The sequence below is a fragment of the Rhinolophus sinicus genome, chromosome 18 (genome assembly GCF_057876585.1).
Source record: "Rhinolophus sinicus isolate RSI-liver-muscle chromosome 18, RSI-T2T, whole genome shotgun sequence".
In the NCBI taxonomy this organism is placed as follows: Eukaryota; Metazoa; Chordata; class Mammalia; order Chiroptera; family Rhinolophidae; genus Rhinolophus; species Rhinolophus sinicus.
Genome location: NC_142518.1, coordinates 12,741,457 through 12,766,808, shown reverse-complemented (window position 1 = coordinate 12,766,808; position 25,352 = coordinate 12,741,457). Strand labels below are relative to the sequence as shown.

The window sequence follows — 25,352 nt, the reverse complement described above, 5'->3', positions numbered from 1 at the left end:
GTGCCCTCTTCTGTTGACTGATAGTAGAAGGCTGTTTGCGCATGTGCACAATGGGACCATTTTGACAGCCCTGATGACCTTAGCAAGGGCCACTTCAGTAGCACGGTTGGCCTAGAGGCCAGCACTTCAGATGAAAAAGGTTATATAACCTGCCTGAGTGCTTCTGTAGAGAATATGAGCTACACAAACGGAGAATGCAGCAGCAAGGTGGCACATCACTTTGTGTTGGGTGAAAGGAGCACAGAAGCCACATTCTGCCAAATTCCGTTAGTCTGCGAGGCAGAACAGACATTTCGATTAAGTCAGTAACAATTTCCACAGTATTCCTGCTGCGCTAAGATCGGATCCAAAGAGAAGTGCAATTCCATTGGCTTCTTTGCTTTCCAAAGCTGTTCTCAGCGGTCTCATGAAGGGATAGGTGCAGGCTTTTCGAGCCATCGAAACGACCTGTGCACAAGGGGGAAGTGAATGCTAACTGCCGACCCTCTGGGTTCATAGAGGCCCCATTTACCTCCTGCCTCTGCTTGGCTCTTCTCTGCCTCCAGTCCTCCCAACATCCAGTTGTCCATTAGAAGTATGGGCCACCGAGGAGGATGCATGAGGGGGGTTTGTCCAGAAGCCAGTGGGAAATGTAACTGTTCTTCACACTATGCACGGTGTCATCTGAGCAGCCCCCTGTGGCTGCCTAGGGCACTGGTTTGCAGAGAGGGGCGAGGGGGAGGAAAGCTCTGGGCTTCCTTCCTGACAGTCCTAAGAAGCGGCAGACCCAGGCAAGGCTGGGAACATTCAGGGAACCAGTACCCGTCTTAGCCACTGGCTTAGCCAGTTGAAGGGAGGACAGTGTCTGAACTGAGCTCGCATCAGGCTGTTTGCACATGTGCACCTGGAGAACTTGTTCCAACAGATCGCTGGGCCCCACCATCACGGTGGCTGACTTGGTGGGTCTGGGGTGGGCCCGGGAATTCACATTCTAACACACTCCCAGGCGATGCCACTGCTATTGGCCTAGGTCCACCCTGTGCAAACCCCTGGTCTAGACGCTCCCAAGTTATTGACAGTGACCCCTCCTTCCCTGGCTGCCTCTCATGCACCTCTCATGCTCCCCAACTTCAGAGCCCAGTTAGCTCGCCCTTCTTCTGGAAGCCTTCCCTTATCTGTCACGAATTCTCTCTCCTCCAAATGCCTAGCACCCCATGTTTAGCCTAGTGCGGGGCCCCATGCTGTGCCACTTGGGATGCTCACACCCCCGGACTCCTTTGCCACATTTCAAGCAGATCAAGAGTATGTTTTGTCATTTCCACATGCTTTTTGGGGTTGAGCATATGGTAGTGGCTCATTTAACACCCTACTTGAATGTCATGGTTCCTAAAAGTGGGGAGGTGCCAGTGCTTACATTTTGTTCACTTTAGCCTCTCCTGTTACCCGGCCCAGCCTCAGTGCAAGCTCTGCAGCATGTGTGTGTTATGCTCTAAGTTACCTAGTGTGCCGTGGATTTCAACATAAACGTTTTTAAAGAGAATCAAAGAAAGGCTGATTGATTCTCAGTACTTCATGCACTTCATATTTCAGTTACCTTGGACAACCAACTCGTATCGTGGTTTATGAACTTGTTTAGTTCTGCCAAATTAGTTGAGGTAGGAATGTGAACGTCCTTGAAGCAGTTCTGTGTTAGTGGTCCTCTGGAGAAAGGGTATTGTCTGCTGTGTGAACCCAAATCATTGCCAGGATTTACCCGACTGGATGGGCAGATGGACAGATAGATGACCGGACAGTTGGACACATGGACCTATGTCATGGCTATTCTTGTTGGGAACCAGGCATTGCTGCTCCAGCTGCAGTGTCTGGGCTCGAGCTTCCTCTCACCAGCGAGAAAGCTCACTGCCAAATGTGGCTTCCAGAAGAGACTGACTTCTTTCTATTTAAGCAGGAACTGGCATCTTTTAGGAAAAAAGAATGCAGAAGTTTAAGAAGAGGGGAGTTATTTTTAGATATGTTTCCTTATCAAAAATATATTGAGGGACTACTATGTGCAAAGGCCTGTTCCGGATCTTAGTAACAGTGGAACTCGGGCATCACAGGTCAGTTTTCAGGAATCACGTCTAGGGGAGCTGGAAGGATACCAGTGCGCACTTGTGTGTTCATTCTGAGCAAGTGGAAGCACGGCATTAACATACTTACCCACTGGTAAGCATGTTCTTTCAATTTCTAGAAAGTATTTTAATAGGAGAAAAACACTTTTTCAAAAACACATTTCATATCAGAGTTGATGTAAAAATTGAATGCTAATAGGAGACTCCGCTAGGCCATAAGTGCCTCCTTTGGAAGTCTGTGCCTTGGGGACACTGCAGTTATTATGTCACAATGCACACGGACAGCATCTGCTCGTCTTGTCCATCCATGTAACTAAGGTGGCGATAGTGCAAAGAGCATTGTGTCTACCCTACTTTTACACTTGAAAAAATGGAGGCTCAAAAGTATGGCGCCTACTCACTTGTTTTGATATTTGATCATAAATATATTTCAAATGACAGAATATACCTAAACCTTTGTGTGTGCATGTGTGTGGTATACACACATGAACATGTGATGTACTGTGTCTGATAATGTGTGTTATCTATTTAATAAATACATGTTCAGAAACCTCTGTGAGAAGAAGTCCTAAAACTTGTGAGGAGAGTCCAAAATTAAAAAGAGAAACATGCAAGGAAATGCTGGAGAGAAGCAGGCTGCCCTGAGCTCTAGTAAAGTTGTGCAGTGGGAGGCAGCAAGCCAAACCTGAGGGGCAGAGCAGGCGTGTGCCTTCAAAAGGAAATAAACCCGGCAGGGAAAGAGGTAGAAGCAGGTTGGCTAGACCAGAACAGGTTTGTTAATTTCCCAAACATCCCAAGTTGTAATATTTTTTATTTTTCTTCCCAAAGAGCGAGGAAGCTGGAGAGGACAAGCTTTGCCCCTTGTCTGCTACAGCAGGGAGCAGCCCCTGCTCCCCAATGGAGGGGGTCAGTGACTGGCAGGTTGGGGGTGGGTGGGGCTGGTGTCTAGGGCCCTTGAGTGATAGACGGGGGTCTGGGATGGAGGGGAAGGAAGTGAAGCCAAAAGGTGTAAGGAGGAGGTGAGGCGAGCGAGAATGGAGTGGGAGAAGTCCACGGCCAGAAATACCGGAGACACTGGTCCGAAAGGGGAGGTTGGTGCTCCCAAGTTCAGAGGTGGAGTAGGTCTGAAGGAGCGGCTGGCATTGGGATGGATTGCCCACATGGCCGTCATAGGCTCAGGTAGCTTTTCTAAGGGCTGGAGTCTATACTGAGCGCTGGAGCACAGGATCCAGGGGGGAAGGGCCTGGAGTTGCAGAATTTTTACCTGTAATGAAGATAGAGCCCTGGATTTCAGAGAAACACTGGAAGATAAGTGACTGTTAAGCTCTGAGACATTTTAGCTTGAGGCAAAGATTAAGGAAACATTTAGATGCCAAACATCAACTAAGTGCTTAGGGAAGGGCAGATGTCTCTCTTGAGACCACCCTACCCACGTGGAAGTTAATTTTTCTTTAGATTTACACAGACATCCCTGCTGCTCCAGCCCCTGGGGTTACAATTTAGCAGGAAACAAGCTTCCAGGTCCTGATGGCTCTGGGATGCATCTGGCCCCCCTGTGCCCACCAAAAGAAAGCATTAAAAAAAAGACCCCCGTGCCCACCAAAAGAAAACATTATAAAAAAGACCTCTTTGAGAGCATTTGAGAGCTCGATTCATAGCATGTCATCAGCTTGGCTCAAATAAACTCTCATTAAAAAGTCTCAAAAAAAAAGACCTCTACTCTTATTAGGTATAAACCAATCAATTAATCAAAAAAAGAAGAAGAGAAACCTAGCTAGAGTGCATGAACATCCCTAAGTAAGCGGGTAAAATGTACACTTGGGTGATGAGGCCATCGTTTGAAGTTTGGATTACTCAAGTATTCCAAATGTCTTTTCAAAAGCCCTAGTGATGCATTGTGTGATGTTTGAATGTTTCCCTGCCTTTCTACAAGTCGGGACCAGGACATGTCTTTGGAGAATTCAGGAGAGAGGTCCTGGGTAGAAAGTACAGAGATGGGTGTTGTTGGCTCATAGATGGCAGTTTCAAGCATGAAATAGCTATAATCATTCCAGGAGACTATGGAGAAGAGGCAAGAGTAAAAACAACAGTGGGGGAAATCGTTATTTATAGGGTGGAGCCGTTAGAAAGGGTAGGTGGAGTGTGGTGTTGTGGAAGCTAGAAGAAGGAAATGTAGAGCAATTGCGCTGCCTCACAGTTGAGTGTGCACTGAAATTACCTGGGGACTTACTAAAACTTAGATTGCTGCTCCCCCAAGTTTCTAATTCAGTACGGTTGGCTTAAGGCCTGAGAATTTGCATTTCTAGCAAGCTCCCAGAGCTGTCACTACTGGTTAGCTGACCATGCTGTGACCGCTGCCATCGTGAGCACCAGGACAGACTGAAGGGCGCCCACGGGCTTTGGTCACTAGTTGGCCCTTGGTGATCCCAGTCGTGTGGTTTCTGTACAAGGGTTTGGGGTCAAGATACAGACTTGGGGTGAGTTGAAGAGAGAATGGGTAGGCAGTCATACATGTGTAGACTCTTGTGAGAAGCTTGGTTATGGAAAAAACCTGAAAAATTGGTGTGTAGATATGGGTTCAGTGATGGGAGCCGTGCATGTGTGTGTGTGTGTGTGGTCATTCATTCCCTTCAGGTATTGAAGCACGTACACTTGGCCAGGCTCTGTTCTAGGTAGCAGTTAACTTTGGTAACCAGGCCAGACATGGTTCCCGTCCACCCACTGATTTGAAGCCAGGCACAGCGGGTCAAAACCCCACTACTTATTCACCCTGTGACTTTGGGCGAGGTGTGTACCTCCCCACGTCTCAGTTTTAGTCTCTGAAAATGGCCGAGTGAGGCCTACTTCGCCCAGGTATGCGTATTTAAACAAGCCAGTACACCTCCGGCCCCTGACCTCCTGCAGGGCATTGGAGAGGCAATCAGCGAATCCATGCATGCTTCTTTTCCTCCCTTGAGAGAGCTCAATGGGTGAACTTGGTGTGGGGGTGGGGGTGGGGGGTGCCACGTGGTGGCAAGCAGGTCTTGCTCAGTAGCTCTGAGGGAGGGGGTGAGGAAACGTGAACTCCCCCTCCGATAGCACAGCAGGTCTCTAGTGGGTGGAAGCTTGAGCAGCCTCCCCCAGAGGCAGCGAGAGAGTCAGGGGAGCCAGGACGGAGGGAGCATAGTTGGTTTGTGGGGCACAGGAATCCCAATAGGGCACAGGGAAAAATACCTTGTCACATTGCAGGGATGTCTGCATTATTTGCTGATTTCGTTTCATTTGTATATATAACCTTCTCTCTTTACTTTTTTCCACTCACACCTACAATGAATTTTATTCCCTGAAGCGAGAACCAACAGTAGTGACAGGGTTAAGCCCCAGTCCAGACTGAGACACGTTGAGTTTCCTACAGCGATGGCCAGAATAAGGCAAGGAAACAGTAGGAGGTAGTGGTACCTCACGCAGGCATAGGGATAATTCGTTCATACAGTGCTTTTTCCACAAGCTATTTCTTTAAACATTCTCCTTCCAAGTGGCACCTCACAAACTTTTCTCAGAGTTGCAAGATGATGAATGCCTCCTCCTCCGGGCATCTTTAAAGCCCCTTGCCCCTCTGAGATGCCCAACGGTGGGTTTGCAGACGAGGGCTGCAAATGTCATCATCTTTTGCCTTTTGGGGTTGTGGGTCTGCTGTGCCCGGGATGGGCTCTGGAATGAGGCCCGTTTCCCTACACACTTGCAGAGTCTGCACAAAGAACAGAAATTTGGAGGGGAATTGTGTGGGCAATGTCATATCACCTTCCAGCGTGTCTTCACCAACTATAAATAGCCAAGCTTGTTTGTGCTCATCCAAACAAGGACGCAGTGCAAGGAGAGCTGCCAGGAAAACCACTCTGGTACCCGCTCCTTGTGCCTGTGGCCTGGCTCAGGGTGTCCCGCATTTCAATGGAAAGTTCACAGACAAAAAGTACCTGTGATTCCTGAGACATTTTTGGCCACCAGGTGGGTATGTAGGGACTCCACAGATACCAGCAGGGCCTTTGGCTCCGCATTTCTGGGAAAGGGGAGGGAGGCTCCCCCTGCCCTCCTTCCTGCTGATGAGTGAAGGAAACTCGGCTTACTGCTGCTACAATTTTGTCCTTTCCTGATGGAAGGGTTCAACCTCCCTGGGCAGTAACGTCCCAATGCAGAGCACTTCTGAAGGACGACTTCACGTTTGCTACCTTCACAGATAGATGGAGCTCTCCTGTAGCTGTTTATTTGCGAGAGAAACAAATCTGTAGAAGCATCAGTCACGTGCACGTGAATGCTCATTTTGATGATTGTCATCCCAAGTGTGGTGGGCAAAGATAGGACTGGGTGGCAGAAAGCTTCCATCCAGTTTCAGCTCTGCCACCAATTAGCTGCGTGGCCTTGGGCACAGCACTCCTGCCCTTGGAGCATAGGACCCTTGTCCCAAATAAAATGGGACCTTGAGCTGGGTAACCTGCACCCAGTTTTAGTAGTCAGAGCCTAAGTCTGAGGTGGTATGAGCGGGCAGCCAGGAAAGCAGGAAAGCCAGGAAAGAAGTGCTCGCTTCTGTTGGCCTCACACCCTTGGGGCATGACTGCACCAGGACAAGGGAGGTGAATGATAGGAAATGGTGGTTTTACATTAGTTGAAGGTGATAAAACATGGTTGCAGAGTTGGAGCAAGAAAGAGACAAGGGAACTCAAGTCGTTTCTCCAGGATCTTCACATTCAACATCTGCCGTCGTCCATACAACTTGACAAATCCCGGGGGGTGGGGGGGTGGATAAAAGCTGGAGAAAAAGAGAGGATTTGCTGTGTGCATCTCAGTGGTTTCCTGAGCGCAGGGGACTGAGCTTTTCTATTTCTTTTCCTTTCCTTCTCTTCTCAGCTCTTTTGCCCCCTGTAAGAATTTTTAGGCAGTTAAAGCCCAAATATTTACATTATGGTAATAGAGCCTTCTGAGGGCAGGGAGGTAGGACTGCCAAAAAGAATCATGGTTTGGACTTGGGATCTTTTGCTCCATGGAATCAGTGGGTTCACTCTTTCCCTTTCATCCCCACTCACCTCCAGAAGCGTTGTGGCATCTTTTTGCTGGTTTTTGTTGCTGCTGTTAATGCTGCTGTTAATTTATTTATTTACTTGTTTGCTTGCCTTGGCTTCCTGTGTACTCCAACACCTTTTCCAGGCCACATGTCTTGGCTTAACTGTCCCAACTTGGGCTAAATTGGGCCATGCCACTGGCTGAGCTCATGTTCTCAAGGGATGTACATGGCGCATCTTCCACGTTTCCAACTGTGCACGCACCCTGTCTCATGTCTCAAATCTGAGTGAGGCTTGAGTGACCCACCCTCGGAGTGGGTCAGGTGTGTGATTTTTGTTTATTATTAGTACTTTTTAACTTGGGGAGCAAAGGTGATTTACCCAGCTGGCTGTGAGCTGCGCTGACACAGGCTTCCTGCGTCCTCTGTGACTCGCCAGCCCCATGAGCAGAAGGCTGAGTGAAGCAGCTTTGAGAAGTGGTCAGGAGCTTGGGCTCTGGAGTCAAGTTAGTAGGTTCAAATCCAGACCCCACCACTCTACTACTTTTATAACCTTTTGTCAGCAAGTGACTTAGTCTCACTGAGCCTCAGTTTCCTGATCTACATAATGAAAATAAGGGCATCACAGGTAGGATTCTCCAGGAAGCAGACTCTGAGGGACATCAGGTTGTGATACTGGCTCACCAAAGCCTCAGCCCACTCCAAGGGGAACTTTGGGGCTAAAATGGCCCCTCCAGGTTGTCCTGTGTTGGGCTGAAATAGCCAGGACTTTTATACTGTGGGGTATAGTCCACCCTTGAAAGGGTGGGCCTTGGCCGAGGAGGCTCTCTGGAGGGGCCGACAGCACTCCCAGCAGCGGAGATACTCAGCCCTTTACTGAGGGGGCCTCTGGACGCCACAAATCCATGTCCATCAGGCAGAGTAGATACTTAAGGGGCTGGTTTTGACAACTGAATAATGTATGAAAGGAGCTAATGCTTGTGCCTGGCTCATGGTGGGCAGTCAGTAAATGGTAGCTGCTGCTGTTATTTCTATGGGATTGTAATTTCCACTTATTCCTGCTGGGTGGCCTTGGGCTGGTCAGTTTGTTCTCTGTGATGTAGGTTCCCTGCCCAGCAAAGCAAGGAGACCCTTAGCTGCTAGTTGCCTATCCACGTCACATTTTTTAAGTGTCCATAGCCAAAACTGCTGAGAAAAATACAAGAAAATAACATTCTTTTGATTTAAAAATCAGAAATGAGTGAGGGCAACCTTGTTCTAACATCTTTGGATATATGGTGATATGCCTGCTTTCTTCTATTTTCTCCTTTTATTTAACGGCTGTGAGCATAGAAATTCATCATACAGAAACCCTCACAAGAGCTAGTAAATTACAAAAGGATGGGCTGTTTCCTCTTTTGTTGAATTTAGTAACATCCTTTTTGCCAAAATGGTACCTGTGTGTTGGGCAGACTGGAGGAGAACAGGGACCATTGAGGGCGTCAGCCACTCTAAACGTGCTTTGGAGAATTTCAGAAATTCTGGTATTTTTCAGAACTGAAATTCATTAGCATTGTTGTAAGAGTCTATAAATATAGTGAAAGGCATTTACAAATAGACATTGTAAAATGCTTCCACACCCACAGTCTGAACACTGTCAAAACACCAGCTGCAGCTTCCCTACTTGGAAGGATCAGAACCTTTTTTAAAACTACACCTACTGTGTTTTCAAAATAGGTTTGCTTCTGGCCCTGTATAGAAGGTAAATTTAGCTAAAGCCTGTAGCTGGCTCTTGGCATGAGAGATTAGTTCTCAGAGAGATGGGGGGGTCCCAGTCTCCTTCCTGTCACAATGTGACTGGCTCCTGAGAATCTGGAGAGGGGTCACTTAGGGATGGTACAGCCTGTATTTTCAGGGTGGTCCCTCGTGACCTGGACCTCTCAGGCTAAGATTTGTAACTCCACCCCCACCCCCTACCCTGTGAGTTCCAGGTGTGGTCACAGGTGGTCACAAAGGCACCTGTGGTCAGGGAGATTCTTAAAGAATTTGTAGCAGGGGCCAGGCAATCTCACCCTTTACCTTGATGGGGAGAAAGGAGAGAAAACAGAAGCTGTGTGAACTGTGCAAGTCTCTATTAAGAGTGAACGTTAAAAGGAAAGAAAAATTCACCTATAATCTTGTCCCAAAGACAACTACTATTAACAGTTTGGACTATTTCTTTCACATCTTTTTCCTCTGTATGATTTGGTTTGTTTCGTCGGTTTTACATGGGTATGATCATACTGAATGTCACACAACTTCATCTTTTGGAAAACAATTGCATTTATTGTACAAATACATAATGCATTCCCATTTCAGAAAAAAAAGGCAAATGTTCATTAATTCCACAAGTGTTTCTGAGCCCCTGCCATGTACAAGGTGCTGAACTGGGTGCTAGAAATCAGCCATCAGCCTGCACAGCAATAACCACTAAATATTCTTCCAGTCTTAAAAGAAAAATCCCTCTTCCTAATATATCAGAAGGGCACGGGAGTTCACATGCATTGAGTTGTATGTCATTTTAAATTTGCCTTTGTTCCTTGACATTGTAACATCATAAGCATTTGTCCTTGTTGTCATAAACTGTTTATGAATATCATTTCCATGGCTTTATAAAAGACCGTGTAATACCACAGGTTAGTCTTCTATTCCCCCATTTATGAAAGATTCTAGTTCTTTTCAGTTTTTCTTTATTACAAGTAAGACTGTGGCAAACATATTGATCTGCAAAACCCATTTGGGCATTTCAGACTGTTTCTTGAGCATAGACTCCCAGACTGGTCCAAAGCAGATGAACATTTTAAATGCTATTGATATACATCCTATTCTTTAAAATTACTTCTTTTTACCCTGCACCATTTCCCAAAGGCCTGAGATTCAAAACTGCATATAAAAGAAAATGGTTCAGCATGAGAATAAAGGGGAAGTTAGGGTAGAAATGTATCGCAGCCCCAGATAAGATGAGCACGGTGCGGACAGCACACCTCAGAGGTACTGCAGGCTCAGGCACAGACCCCCGCAATGAAGCAAAGGTAAAGCAGATATTGCAGTAAAGCAAGTCACATGATTTTTTTGGTTTCCCAGTACATATCACAGTTATGTTTACACTATACTGTAGTCTGAGTGTACAATAGGATTATGTCTAAAAACAATGTACATACCTTAATTTAAAAATACTTTATTGCTCAAAAGTGCTAACCATCATCTGAGCCTGTTGGAAAATGGTGCCAATAGACTTGTTCTATACAGGGCTGCCACAAACTTTCAATTTGTGGGGGAAAAATGCAATATCTGGGAAGCACAATAAAGTGAAGCTCAATTAAACAGAGTGTGCCTGAAATGCATGCTTTGGTTCGCTACAGGCCCCTGAGACAGGCTCACATTTGACTGGAAGCTTCTAGTTTTCAAATCAAAGAGGGAAACGGCGGCTCCAGGATTCATAGTTACCAAAATACATGAATAAACCATGTCTCCCGAAGCAGCCAACTTGTTCTGGGATGTAGACGACTGACACACAGAGTTCCTTCTCCCCACCAACAGCCCCTCTGATTTTTCTCCCCAGCTGCCCACCAGGGTGTCACCTCAAACCGTCTTCCCCCTTGGTTTAAAAAAAAAAAAAAAGGCCCAGTGAAATCAACTGGACATTCCTTGCCCAAGTAACCTCTCTCCTGAGACAGAACATGTGTTCTCTTAAGTTTTGGTTTTTGGTGTGTTGTCAAAGGACAGAACTGTCTGGCTCTGAGTATAACTTGAGTTCAATCTGTTAGTTTGAAGGATGACCGCACCAAATCATTCAGGCTCCGTAGATCCCAGTTAATATTAAGGGCCCTGAAGAACTTTTTAAAATGAAAATGCTTTCCTACTAATAATACTACAGTTCTAAAACGTTTCATTCTGAAAGTTACATTTAAATTAGTGGATACTGGGGCCCTGCTGATAAAATATTTTAAAATTAATGTCCTCAATCCCATCATTCCTGTTGGCTCGGGGGCTGTCTGAGGAAGTAAGCCCTGCGGGACCAGGGCATGGAGAGAGAATCAGCCCTGGAAACCTGGCTCAGGAGGAAAACTCATCTTAAGTGGTTGGGGTGAGGTAGGAAATAAAGGCTCTGCTGTGAAGTTCAAGCTGCTTTCCCTTCCCAAATACAGTAGTCCAACTTCTCCTTAAGCTTTCATTTCACCCAAGCTCTGCAAAGCCCAGCAACTCTCTTGGTGAAAGCCAACCTGTTTGGCCCAGCCCTGGTTCCCTGGAATTCTCCCCTCTGCTCATCTTTGGTTGCGGGTGCTTGAAGTTATGCTTGAGGTTCAGAGTCAGTCTTGTTCTTCTGAGAACTACCAGGGGCTTACTTACTTCCATTCGGCCTCTCCACCATCACAGGATATGCATGTCACACCAAATGCTATCCCTACCACCCATTCTTGAGTGAGAAATCCAGGAGTCACCTGTGTCAACTCCCTTCTTTACCTCCAGGTTTATAGGTCTCTTGCTTCAGTTTTTCTTCGTCCCCTGTTACCTCCAGGACAAACTGAACCCTGTAGTACTCAGCCCAGCAGTCTGGCCTTTGCCAGCCTTTCTCTGCTCACTATTCTCTGGGGACCTCAGGCTTTAGCCTTGGGACCCCTGGCCACTCTGGGCACTCTTACCTATCCTTGGGTCCTTGATCAGTCACGGGTCTTACTGATAAGTCCTCTATCCCTTTTCCTCCGAGGAACAACTGCCACACCACGTCCTCTGTGTGCCCCGGTACTGCCGCGCACATGCCCTGTACTGGCCCAGTCCTTTTCCCCATAGGACTTGGATGGGCCTGTATCTTACACAGCCCGGGCCATGTGGGCTTGCACTCGTCTTCTGTCTCTTTCTCCCATTTAGACCATGAGCCCCTCCAGAGTAGGTACCACCAGGCTTGGCCCTCTCGATACCCCCAGCATGGTACCTATTTCAGAAGTACTCCTTGAGTAAATTCGCTACTCATTGTGTAGTTGGGCGTCAGGCCATGGTAACTACCAGGAGCTATGAGATGGACTATTTCTGTTGCTTTCCTGGGAACAAGTGCTTGGCTTCCCTCTCTCGTTTGACAGGCAAGGATCTTTTCCTATTCTGTTGCCATCACCGACCTTGGATAATCTCGTTTGGGGCTCATCCCTCCCAAGAGGGCCCAAAGAGCTACCCTTTTTGGAAAAATTTGGAGGCACCTTCTGCTCATGCATGAGCCGGCTGTTTCTCTCATCATCTTGGAGGCCCGTCCCTGTCCCCAAGGGCTGCTCCTAGCCCAGATACAGAGGGAAGTCTCTCGTGTCCTGATGGGCACGGGGGCACCCACCCAAGAGCTGTCTAATTTTACAGGCCTGTGCCCCAGTGCCAGCTTTCAGGCTGCCAGATCTCAACTCGACACCTTGTGCCTGTCAACAGCCTGGCCAGTGCCTCAGCCCCAGGCCAGAAACCCTTTTTCTCAAGGTTAAAAGTAATCAGCCTTTGACAAGCAGCATTGGCTACATTCCTTGCTCCTTAAAAGGAAAGCTCCCAGTTATGGTTTGCTGGTTCTTATTTAGCCATGGGGTGGAGGCAGGGCCTATGTTGTACCCTGTGTACCAGCAGGAGAGTTTGTGGCTGAAGGTGCATTGCTGAACAGTCATTATTAAAATAGCCATCTTTGAAAATGTGTGCTGGAGAGGGGGGCATCCAGTTTGTCGGCTGCTTTGCACCAAGTCCCATGTGGCTGGATAGCTCGTTGGCTCCCACTGGCTTCCTCACAGGCGACAGTGCCACCTGCTCCACGCACAGCACACTCCTTATCCTGTGTGCAGCAAGAACGCTGACAAAATGACAAGGACACACACCAATTATTAAATGCCTGGACTTGTGTTTTTAATGTAGGGGTGACGGTCCAAAGATTGACTTGGTGGGCAGTACGCTATCCAGCATCCTGGACAAAGACCTCTCGGATCGCAGCAATGACATCGGTGAGTAAGGAGAGTGTTCTTGCTTCTCTGTGCACAATTTTGAAAGAACTGGCAGAGCAATGTTTGCCCCTTCAGGAAACCCGGTGAGAACTAACACAGCTATTTAAATGCAAGGCTAGCAGCCCTCTGTTGGTTTTAGGTGTTACAGTTATGTAAACAAGGGGAGATGGTGGTTCCCACATGAAAACACAATGCCTGGGATTTTCACTCTCCGCGGTTTTAGGAGAAATTCCTTGCAAGTTCTAATGAAAAGAAATGATGAATATACCTTTTTGTAAAAGTGGGCATTAGCACTTACATTCATATTTTCCAATGATTTATGTACTTAGTATAAAAAGGTGAATGGGTGAAACAGAATGGCAGAGTTCATTATAAACACAGCACTAAGTGTTTCGACTTTGAGTTTAAAATGAGCTTTGGTGTGATAATTGCCACTTAGTTTAGAACATGAATGATTTTTCCCAAGGTCGAGATATCACCATATGATAAATGGGAAGGTAGCTCATGTCTCTGTGGGTGAAAAAAAGAGTCAGAGGGTCTTTTGGGAATATGCGTGGGTGGTTTGAGGTGACATATGTGCTGATTGAGGCCACTGATGGTCCGACGTGGGTGACAGCCCTTTTAAGTAGTCCAGATTCAAGGACTCTTTTTTTTTTTTTGAGCTTTACATCTTTCATTTATACCTGTCATGGTCATAAGTTAGCATTCTCATATTCTACATAATAGGCCACCTTTTGGAATTTGCCTCTTTTAAATTAAATTTTGAAATTTTGAAATAAGTATAGATTCACACTCCGTTATAAGAAATCATGCAGAGATCCACATACCCTTACCCAGTTTCCTCCAACGGTAACATCCTATGAAACTGCAGTGCAAGATCACCACCAGGGTACTGACAGTGACACAATCCACCAGGTTCCCCAGTTCTACTACCCTGTTTCCCTGAAAATAAGTCCTAGCCGGACCATCAGCTCGAATACATCTTTTGGAGCAAGAATTAATATAAGACCCAGCATTATATTATATTATATTATATTATATTATATTATAAGACCTGGTCTTATAGTAAAATAAGACCGGGTCTTATATTAATTTTTGCTCCAAAAGACACATTAGAGCTGATGGTCCGGCTAGGGCTTATTTTCGGGGAAGCATGGTCGTACCTGTATGTATTTAGCTCTATGTAATGTTGTCACAGATGTAGGTTTGTGTATCCACCGCCACAATCAAGATACAGCAGATTCCATCACCACTAGCATCTCTCTGTTGCCCTTTTATAACCACCCCCACCTCCTTCCTGCCCCCTCCCCTTCCCTAACCTCTGGCAGCTACTATCAGGGGTTGATTGAACATGGACGATTTCTAGCATCATTTGCGTTGGCTGCTCAGTTTAGAAACAAAGGTCTGACAGTTGGCAGGCGTTGTAAGAGGCAACAGAGTGCAACGGGCGTATTCTCATCACCTAGGGTTACTCCTCTGCTGGGGTGCCATTTTCTTCTGACCCTGCTGATAGAGCCGCGTCTTCGCAGCTGCTGACCTGCAGTCTCTGATCTGAACTTGTGAAGGCTTGGCGGTAGGATGTGTCATTATGACCAGAACACCAGAAATACTTGCCCTGTTTCCAGAAACTGTTCTACATCCTCAGTCAGCTTTTGAGAAGCCCAGTCAGGAAGCTTGACCAAAAGCTTCTGATAGCTCGGGCTGATGCAATAATAATAGAAATGCTGGCGTGCTGTAGCTTTTGTCCTGGTTAAGGGCAGGGAAGAGCTGAGCAGAGGAATGCAAATTAATCACTGGAATGAGTCTGGTTAAGTTCTGCTTCTACCACTGCAGTTTAGTATTGGGGCCCCGTTTTAAGGCAGTGTGACCGGTGGGCAAAATGTCGGTGGAGGTACCACCATAGGGCTTCCCACAAGAAGGGAGGTGTTTCCTTACCTCCAGTATACACGGGCCGTTCTTTGCTTGTGAAGAACATTGGCCTTGGACCTTTATTTTCTTTGGGTCTGGAGATGACTAAGGTGGCTGTCACCACAATATGAATCCCATGTTTTTCAGTCTGACAAGCTAGTTTGGAAATGTTGGGGGCATTGATGGAGGGGGGTTAGTCTATGGAAGCTTTTCATACTGTGGAAACTAAGCAGCAGTTGTATACATTTGGGAGCCCAGAAAGAGATGCTGAGGTTTAGTGCACTCTCATTTTGCCAAGAAGATATTAATCCCAGAAAACTATAATTCTTGAAGCTAGTAATTTGACGTATATGTTATTTGCATTGCGAGAAACGATGATTGGTGGCTATGTAATCAACCACTGCATAATTGAGTACCTACTACTCAAGTGTAAGACTGAATGGTTACCAACACCCTCACACACAGGCCTGCCTTCCAGGGTCTTTGGGTCTATTTGGGCCCCTAAGACAGCAAATGAAAAGTGAGGTAACACTGACGGTCCATCTACGTGACTGCTGAGTGGTAAAGCAGTGCTGCTCAGAGTTGGGGATGCTCCTTGGTACCCGGGGTGTTAGGGCAGGCTCCGTGAAGCACGACAGACTTACCTGGAGCTGGAGTTGGATTTGCTTAGGTAAAGGCAGAGGTAAGCAGGGACATCACCTGGCGAATGCTGGTAGTTTAGCATTCCTGGCTGCAGTTGAGAATTTGTGCGGGCAGGGAGTGGGGGTGAACCTGGAAATGGAAGTCGGGGCTGGATTGAGTTTGAGCAGAATGGATTTGTAATTTATTCTGTAGGCAGTGGGAGTCGTTTATGGTAGACACTGAGGTGACATGATCAGGTCTAAAAATTCAAATAATCACAGGTGGAACTTTGTGGGACCAATGGCATGAAGGAAAGATGGGTGTCAATAGTCAGGTTATTTAATAGTTGAGGTGAGAGGCAATGAGAGAGAACCAGAATTAAAGCTGCTCACAAAAGGACTGTGAAAGAAGGGATAGATGTGGAAGCAGCAATGCAAGAGAATTATTGTTAGGCCTGAGTAACAGACTGGATTTGGGAGTGGGGAAGAGAGAAGGATTTGTTAGTTGTGACAGTTTATGGTTGGATGGCTGGGGGGAAAAAAAAGCCTTAGGTAGAAATAAGCACGTCTGGAGGAGGAACTGGTTTGGGGGGCAATGTGATGAATTCATTTAAGCATATTGACATTTGATCTGACGTTCCCGTGTCAGTGCTGGATGAAGGGTTGAGGCTGGGGAGGCGGGCAGGGGTGGCAGGTAGAGATTCGGACCTTCCGGGAGGCAGGAATGCAGGGCCAGCGTCTGCAGTCCTGGGCTGGGTGCTGTGATTCTGCTGCTTCCTGACCGGGTGAGCTTTCATAATCTACGTAGTCTCTCAGCTTCAGCTTCTTTATCTGTAAACAATACCAAATGTCTACCAACTCTCTCATCTTATCTTCCAGAATTATGTAAATCACTTGGTGGGCTACAAAGAAAAAAGATAGAGATGTTTATTATTCATGTTGTTGTTTGCTTAGAAGTGATAAAGTCAAGAAGATAAACAAAATCCTTACCATGGGAAAAAAAGAACCTAGAACTGAAGACCAGATCCTGCAGAAAGTCCACATCTAAGGGAAAAGTGGAATCTTGTAACATCACAGGGGCCAAGAAGGAGAGGACTTGAAGCAAAATGTCTTTAGGCCCAAAGGCAGGAATGCTCTCAAGGAGAATAGGACATTGCAGAGGGGTTGGCTCTCTTCAGGGCTGCGTCTGCTTTTGTGGCATCTGTTCATTGCTTTAAATCAAGAAGGAAATTATTTGTACCAGAATGTTTTGTTAGTGATTCAGACAATTGAAGCTGTCCAAATGTGGGTTGCAGTGAATAACAGAACACAGTTCTGAAAGCCATTAGAAATCATCAGTGTTAGCTATAAATACGCGTGTTTCCTCTTAATAAAGCTATAATTTTAAATTATTATAATATTAAATTAGAGAACATGGCTTTTTCAGATCTCTTGTGGGCAGCTACCAGCATCTGTCATCTGTGATAATTGAGAATGAAATCAGTTGGTCCCAAACTAAGTTGTTGATGTCAGTGTGAGATATTGTTTGTATCAAACTACGCAGGCATATTTCAAGGAACAGAATAGAAAACATGGATGAGCTCCAACACAGGCCTGCGCATGAATAGAAATGAAAATTAAATTGTCCAGTTTTCTCTTGCTGATGGAAGAATCTGTTCCGATTGAATGAGAGATTATAGGTCGTGAAGTCAAGTGCCATAACATTTATTTTTATTATGGCATATATTGTAGTTTCCACGGCATGGCAGAATTTATTGTTACACTTCAATACTATGGAGCTTTTCAGTTCCATTCCCACTAAAGCACTGGCAGCAGGCTTCCAGGTGGGGAGCAGCCTGGGAACTAAGCCATCTAGTTTCAACTAATTGTTTTAGAAAAAGCCCTTCTCATTCCTCTTCAGTTGCTTTCCGCCTTTGTTTTGACTGTTGATTTTTTCCATTCTATTAGGTTGGTGCAAAAGTAATTGCGGTTTTGCAATTTAACCTTTTAAACTGCAATTACTTTTGCACCAATCTAATATTTGAATCTCATCATACTGTCCCCACTCCATCTCTTTACGTGGACGCCACACCCTCTTCACTTGAGGAAGCTGAGGATTTCCCCTCCATTTTTTCAGCCTGACCCACAGACCCACACTTAGTTAATCTGGGGGCCAAGTGTCACTAGCTTTAAAGTTGATGGATTTAGGAAGCGCAGATCTGGTGCGGAAGCTATGGAGACTAACTTCAACTTGTCCTCAATCTCGCACAGATGCCTCCAGGCCTATTCTTTTGGACTAGGAAATGCAAAAGCACTTCCCTACCCCTGGGAATGCTATTAAGAGCTACCATATTTTGTTGTGTATAATGCACTCCCATGTATGAGCACCTACTTTTTGGCCCAAACTTTCAGGGAAAAAAATCTTTTGATTTAATTTTTTTATTCAAACTTTTATTTGTTTATATTTAGGTACTTTTTTTGTATTATAAAGGAATTTTAGCATTTATTTTTTTAACATATTATGGAACAAGAAATTTTATTTAATAAATAATTACGAAACACAGGAAGAGATACAAGGTATAAGAAATTTTATGTACCAGTAACAAATATACGATATTTAAGCATCATAGAAGGCCAAGAACTCTGTCGTTGCAAGTTCGTTGTAAGTTCAACAAAATCGATTATCATATTGCAGGGTATTATTTTGCATGCGGATATCGTTATTGATTTCTAGAGTTACATTTTTAACTCATAAGCATAAATAAAAGAATTAAAAACATTTATATAGATACGGAATTAGTACTACCCATGTATAATGCACATCCTTATTTTTCCTCACAAATTTGGGCAAAAAAGTGTGCATTACACCTGGCAAAATATGGTCATTGATTTGGGGTGCTGGAAGGGTTCTAAACCTGGACTGTGGTGATGGTTGCACAATTCTGTAAATTTACTAAAAATGACTAAGTTGTACTCTTAAAGTAGGTGAACTTTATGGTACATGAATTACACCTCAATAAAACTGTTAAAAAGGAAAAAAAGAGTGAATTGAAATTTCCTTAGCACTCACTTTGATGTCTCAATGTCACAAAAGGTGTATACACCACTCATTTGTAAGTATGGGCTTAGAAGTGCCCCTTTGCCCCACTTTATAAAATAGTTGTGTTTATTTAGACTAATAGCCACTATATTGTTGTTTCTAAGTTGTTAGTAAATCATTCTTTTATAAATAGCATTATGCTTTAGATATATTAAGAAAAGTCTCTAAAAGCTTGTAAAGGAATCATTTTGTAATGCAAATAAGTTCCCTTAAGGTGTGAAATAAGTATATTGTTTTCCAAAGTTTTCTTAAATTAAGGCCTGCCTGGACATTGATTAGTATGATTACAGCTGTGGTGATAGAATAGTCATGAAATGTTTGGAAAGCTTAGGAGTGTTTTCTAAGACTATTTGGGGGCAGAACATGCCTTTATAATCCTTGACTCCTCTTTCAGATACGATTTGCAGGTAGTTGCTTCTGAGGAATGTAGCTGTGTATGTAATGGCCTCGTGTGAGACCCATTCCTCCAGTACAATGAAGGGCATATACATCTGCCCTCTACCATTGTCTTGAGGTTAGAGTGGTGAAATAACAGCAGTGGGAGCCAGCAAGAGGAAGGAAAGAAGGAACAGTCACTGGGTGTCAACTAGCTATCTTGAATCTTTTGTACCTTTCTCATCTGTAAAGGAGGTGTAATGACTCTCATTTGTATAGGGAAGGGGCAGGGGATACCAGGTAATTTGGGCAAGGTTAACTGGCTAGTGAATAGCAGAGTCGAATTTGAACCCAGGTCTCCTTGACCCATACACCCAAATATTTCAGTGCATGAGATTGGTCTACATCTGCAGTTCTCAACCGCTCTCCCCAGGGGATATTTGACAATGTCTGGAGACATTTTTGGTCTCATCACAACATGGGGTTGGGGTGGGAGTGAGGATGCAACTGGCATCTAGTGGATAGAAACCAGGGATGCTGCTAAACATCCCACAATGCACAGGACAGCCCAACAACAAAGACCAGTCCAGCCCCAAATATCAATAGTGCTGAGATTGAGAAAGCCTGGCCAGTCAAGAATCTGATGGTGAATTTGGAACTGCTGGGCCAAGGACAGTGTCCCCTTAAGTAGGCTAGGGCCTTGTGGTCCTGGAGTTCGAATCGCATTTTCTGAGAATCTCTATATAATGTAGTTTGAAAATGGTTTCAGGGCTTTTGGAATCCAATGATTTTATATGCAAAAAGGTAAATATATTTTAAGCAATTAACTTAAACATCGACCACGGAAGTCTCAATGACTTTTGAGAACATTCTTCCTCAGGCTGATGGCAAGTTACCCGCCCTAGAAAAAAATTATACAATTTGAGTCTGAGTTTCACAAGAAAAGATTGTTATATTTGAGATTAGATACTCTCTCAAGATTTAATATCCAATGTTTAAATGGGTATTAAATAAAAGGACAACAAACATGAAATTTAATTAATGCTATGTTATGTAAATGTGTGCTCTGTATACTAAAGCTTTGCAAGATATATATGAAACCGTTTAATAGTGACTATTAACACAAAATTTTTGTTATTATGACACCAAATCTCTATAAACAAGTGATTGCATTCTTAGTTTGAAATTTCTGCCTTTTACGATAGGATATCATTTCTTGGGGTTCTTGGACAGGTCTGGGGGGTAGACTTAGATCCCTGGCTTTGAGCTGTTGGTTTTTCCGTCCTTTTTTATATTTTAAATTTCCTCTTTGGTTCTTGTAGCATTTCAGGTCAGTTGAGTGATTTCCCAGGTTTAATAGGACAATGTATACTGTGACCTGCCCGCCTTAAAGAACCCCGTGAGTGACATTTGGAGTGTTCCAGATGAACTACTGGCTGAGCGTGTATGTGAGCAGCCATGTCTCTCACCTCTCTTGGGATTAGCTGCTCTGACATGGGAACTTTCATGCGAGGGCCACAAGAGCTCACTCCTACAGACAGTATCTCTTTACCAGTGACCTTCAGACACGGCCTTCAGGATCAGGGATGGGCCTGACATTACCTGTGCTGGGACAGGAAGATGTGATCGCCGTTATGGCAAGGTCGAGTCTGCAGATGAGGCTGTGGGGTGTGCATGTGTAGACACATGCCACTCTGGCTCCTATTCAGGGACACAAGTCATGATCAAAGTTTATATCAGGACTATTTGAGAAGCAATATGCATTTCTCAAGTGTGTGACAACAAGCAAAAGAGATTGTGCTTAGGGCCAAACGCTTTATAACAAGGAAGTGAAACTGGTTGTACTTCTCATTGATGGGTCTTGAACCTAGTCAGTCATCTGAGCATTTTTGGTTTCCTCCCACACTTCGGGAGACTCAGCCTTAGCTGTGGTTAATTCAGAAGAGGTTCTATGCCTGGATCTCTCCCTGCAGTGCCCCCCACCCCCACCCCGGTTCCCAACCTCTCACCTAAGACTTGTAGGGCTCACAGCCTAGGTTTGTGCTGAGTAAACAAGCTCAAGCTGGCAACCAGCACTGGTTTCGAAATCATCTTACAGTTCTCTAGGGGATGGGCTGGGCTGGTGGCAAGGTACTTCTTGGTACTTCCAAGAGTCTGATCCCAGATGTAAACCAAGGGTGTCCTGTTCACTGGCAGACCTTCACAGTTAGAAACGTTGGTCCACACCAAAACCACGGTGCTCACCTCTGCCTCCTCGGCCCTCTTCAGAGTAGTCCTGGCCTTTGGCAGTCCCGTGGCTGGGTCACACTTAGTTTTGATGGGTTCCACACACATCTTTTACCCCATCACATCCAATAAGTGCAAAAGCTACAAACATTCAAAGTACCAGTAGGTAGAGTCTCATGAAGACTACAGAAACACAGGTGGGGGGTAAACAAATTGAAGTGAGGAGGCAGTGACAAATGTTTCATAACCTCATGGGAGTGATGTATTTGGTGATGTGAATTATTCTAAAACACAGAGAGTGAGCAGTGCCATCCTGCCTGAGCCACCTACAGCCATCAGCCTGCAAACGAGGAAAACTAACTGACTCGTAAGTGGAGCGGAGGGAGATTCAGGTGTGTAGCCAGCTCAGTTCAGCTGGCTCTTGGCTCGGAGACAGTCACAGTACCCAGTAGCCATTTGCATCTGTAGTCCACCTGGAAGTTCACCTGTGTGCAGAGGCGGCATGTCCTCCCTTGGGATTTTGGTCACCTGCTCTCCGTGGTCAGGGCCCTCGAATTCTTCCATCAGCCCAATGGTTTCAGTGTCCCTGCTTTTGCTACATGCTGAGACCGTTTATAGCTTTGAGAATAAAAATGCGAAGGGAAACCCAGTGGGTTCAAAGTAGTCTATGCACAGAAGAGCCTTACACAGTAACCTTTGTTACATCCACAGTGTGCTCAACTGAGGCCTCTGAGCTAGGAATGAACGTGGAAGCAAGAAGGGAACAGGTGACGTTCCGCTCTCAGATTACACATGGCATTTTTTTGGCCAGCAGTGCCCCCTCCGCCCACTGCCTGTACCTCACAGATAGGCAGAGTCCAGTTACGGCTTCCGTTTGACTTGTAAATATCCAGATGGGTATAACAACGGGCTGGAAAACCATGCTCAAGTGCCCCTTTGTCCTCGTAAAAGCATTCTAGACAAAGTAGGCTTTATTAAGGAGGAGAGCTGGGTTTTCCAACCCCTTCTCTAGCCATGGACGCTTGTTAAGGCATGGTCCCAAAGCCTTGGCCCTCTCAGCCTTCTGCTACCTTTGATTCGTTCAATGAGAAAAATGATGAGCACTTGAGGAGGGAGGTTGGGGGGACCCATCAGAAGGTCATTAGATCTGGTGGTGACAAGCTAAGGATAAGGTGTAAGTGAACAGGGAGCCCTGATTTAAAGCCAAAAGAATCCTCTTTATTTAGCTTCAACATGACCTATGGTGGCCCACGCTCTCTATCTTCCCAGGCCTGAGTCATCTCTCCCTGGGGTTCTTCATAATCTTGGGAATTTCACAGACTCATCTACCAAAAAACAAAACAAAACAAAACCAAAAAAAGGCTTTTAATGTGAGGGACTGCTGATTTTTATTTTACAAATGCCATCACCTGGGACAAGGAATGTAATCTTCAACTTTAAAAATGGAACACATTTAGCTTCCTGGGAGACTCACAACATTGACCTTTTTCTTGGTGCTTTGTGACCGGCGATAACTTTGTCATGGACACTTACCAGTTCTTGAGTTGATGTTTGAAAACCACAGATCTGGCACATGTGCAGAGATGAGGGTGGGAGGAGAGGAGAAATGTCAGGGGGCAAATAAAAGGTCCCAGAGAGTGGCAGGTGTTGAAGCTCTGGCAAGAACTCACCACCCAGAAGTGTACAGTTAGCAGATTAATTTTTTTACACAGATGCAATTGCTTGTGACTTTTTAAAATCACTCATGGAATGTCAGATTTTTAAGGGCACTTGAAATACTTTGTACCTTAGTCCTAGTCCTTCCCCGGGGGCTGGAGAAAGGGGGCCGCCAGCCCTTCTAGCAGTCCCGGACGCACCTGTCCCTCCCAGTACAGTAAAAAGAGCTCTGGACTTCGGACAGGAGGGATTTCCTGCTCAAGTTTCGCGCTCAGCATAATTTTGACTTCCGTGTAATTCTGGACATTAGGATGTTAGTGTTTCACACGCAAATTAAAATTTTCTGAATGTCTGACTGCTCCTCCTTTGTCTAAGTAGAGTGCTGTTGAATAAGATGGGGTGCCCCCTGTGGCTTGCTCTCTAAAAGGAAAACTGCCTGCTGTAGCAGACCATGGGGTGCGACCTCACATCTCTTTTGATCTTGGTTTTTTAATCTTTAAACCAGGGGCTTGGATAAAATGATCAAGGGGGGCCCTGTTCAACCTGGCACGCTTGTCTCTGACTCTGTTTCTTTTAGCTGAGTTATCCGGACATTGAGAAAACTGCTCTTTTGGTAACCTCGGAATCCTCTTTGAGACTAATACCATGTTTCCCTGAAAATAAGACCTAGTTGGACAATCAGCTCTAATGCGTCTTTTGGAGCAAAAAATTAATATAAGACCAGGCATTATATTATATTATATCATATTATATTATGTTATATTATATTATATGAGACCTGGTATTATGTATTGTATTATATTATATTATATTATATTATATTATATTATATTATATTATATTATATTATAATATCATACCCGGTATTATATATTTTATGTTATGTTATGTTATATTACATTATATTATATGAGACCCAGTCTTATATTATAGTAAAATAAGACCAGGTCTTACCTTAATTTTTGCTCCAAAAGACGCATTAGATCTGATGGTCCAGCTAGGTCTTATTTTGGGGGAAACATGGTAGTTTTATTCTTTCATTTGTCCATTTCCTCAACTCCTTTAGTTCTGTTAGTACCTTTAAACCAGAATTGATCATTCAGCGCTTTCTAAGGTGTAATCTACATTTTTCTTTGACCTAAAGATTTTTGCTTGTAAAAGATTTCCCGGCTTTATGGAAGTCTAAGTAATGAACAATTATGGGAATAGTAGTTATGGCATAACTTTTTATAAAGTTTAAAAATTATTTATTTACCTTACAAAACTTATTATGATTTTTTTTCACCCAAATTCTTACAGAGAAATGTAAAAAGGGTAGGATGTTTGCCATTCTAAATAAATTTGAGTTCCTAGAGCAAACATGTTATTAGAGGCAAGATAATCCCAGAGGGTCACCAAGAAAAGGATGTGGTGTATTAGATAAACCATGGGTTCTTAAACAGGTGCACTTGGATTTGAATCCTAGCTCTGCAAGTTCCAGGTTGAGTGACTCTGAGCTCCACTTTCCTCTGCTATATGGCAGGGTTAGCAATGCCCACCTACCTTGGAGGGTTGTTGTAAAATTGAGACGTAATAATGGAACGTGACTGACACGAAACATGTGCTTTCTGTGTGGTAGTTGGCATAGCTGCAGTTCAGATAGCGAGAAGCACCAAGCATCAACGTACATTCTTACCATGACTACTGTTATTGGAAATTAGGAAAGTTCTTCAACACATAACATAAATCAGCTGACTGAGATTTTGATAGCTGCATCTGAAATCATTTCATACATGATCTACTCAGTTATATCTTTATTTTAAAGACCTTCTCCCACTCCTCCAATTACAAAGGGAATAGGTGGTTACTTTAGAAAATTAAAGAACACAGAAAGTTAGAAAGTGCAAGTCTCCTGGTATTTCAGCCTCTCCCTGAGATAATCACTGTTAATTTGTGATATATACTTTTAGAAATCTTTGTATGGTCAGATGGATGGATGGATCCTTTTTAAATGCGATCATGTTATACATATGGTTCTGGTCCACAATTGTCTTTTGTACTAAATAATGTATGTTTGACATCTTTCCACATAAGTCACATAGATCAACCTTATATTTTTAAAGGCTACATAATATTCCATTGTATGATTCTACCACAGTCAGTTCTCTGGGAGCAATGCTGCAAAGAGCAGCCTAGGACAATGTTCTACAAAAGGGGTTACCTGTACCTTGGGGGCCCATGGAAACTTCTCAGGTTACATATAGTGCGCATCTTCTTATGTGCTCGTTCTTTACATTGATCTCCCGAGAGCCCTGGTATCATGGTGCTTCTCCTTTCCCACTCTCCTGCCCCAATTACGCTCCCCCACTTTACATGGCACAGCCAGTCTCTTGCCCACTCCAAAGGGAT

At 44.6% G+C, this 25,352-nt stretch overlaps 1 protein-coding gene across 7 annotated transcripts in view; it reads left to right on the top strand.

Moving 5' to 3' along the window:
• Nucleotides 1-25,352, top strand: part of SH3KBP1 (SH3 domain containing kinase binding protein 1) — a 321,649-nt gene that overhangs the window by 272,266 nt on the left and 24,031 nt on the right. For all 7 annotated transcript variants that reach the window (XM_019755429.3, XM_074323349.2, XM_019755427.3 and 4 more), the window contains one exon: nt 13,015-13,100. In XM_019755429.3, coding sequence (XP_019610988.3) covers nt 13,015-13,100 — 86 coding nt within the window. The remainder of the gene's footprint in view (nt 1-13,014; nt 13,101-25,352) is intronic.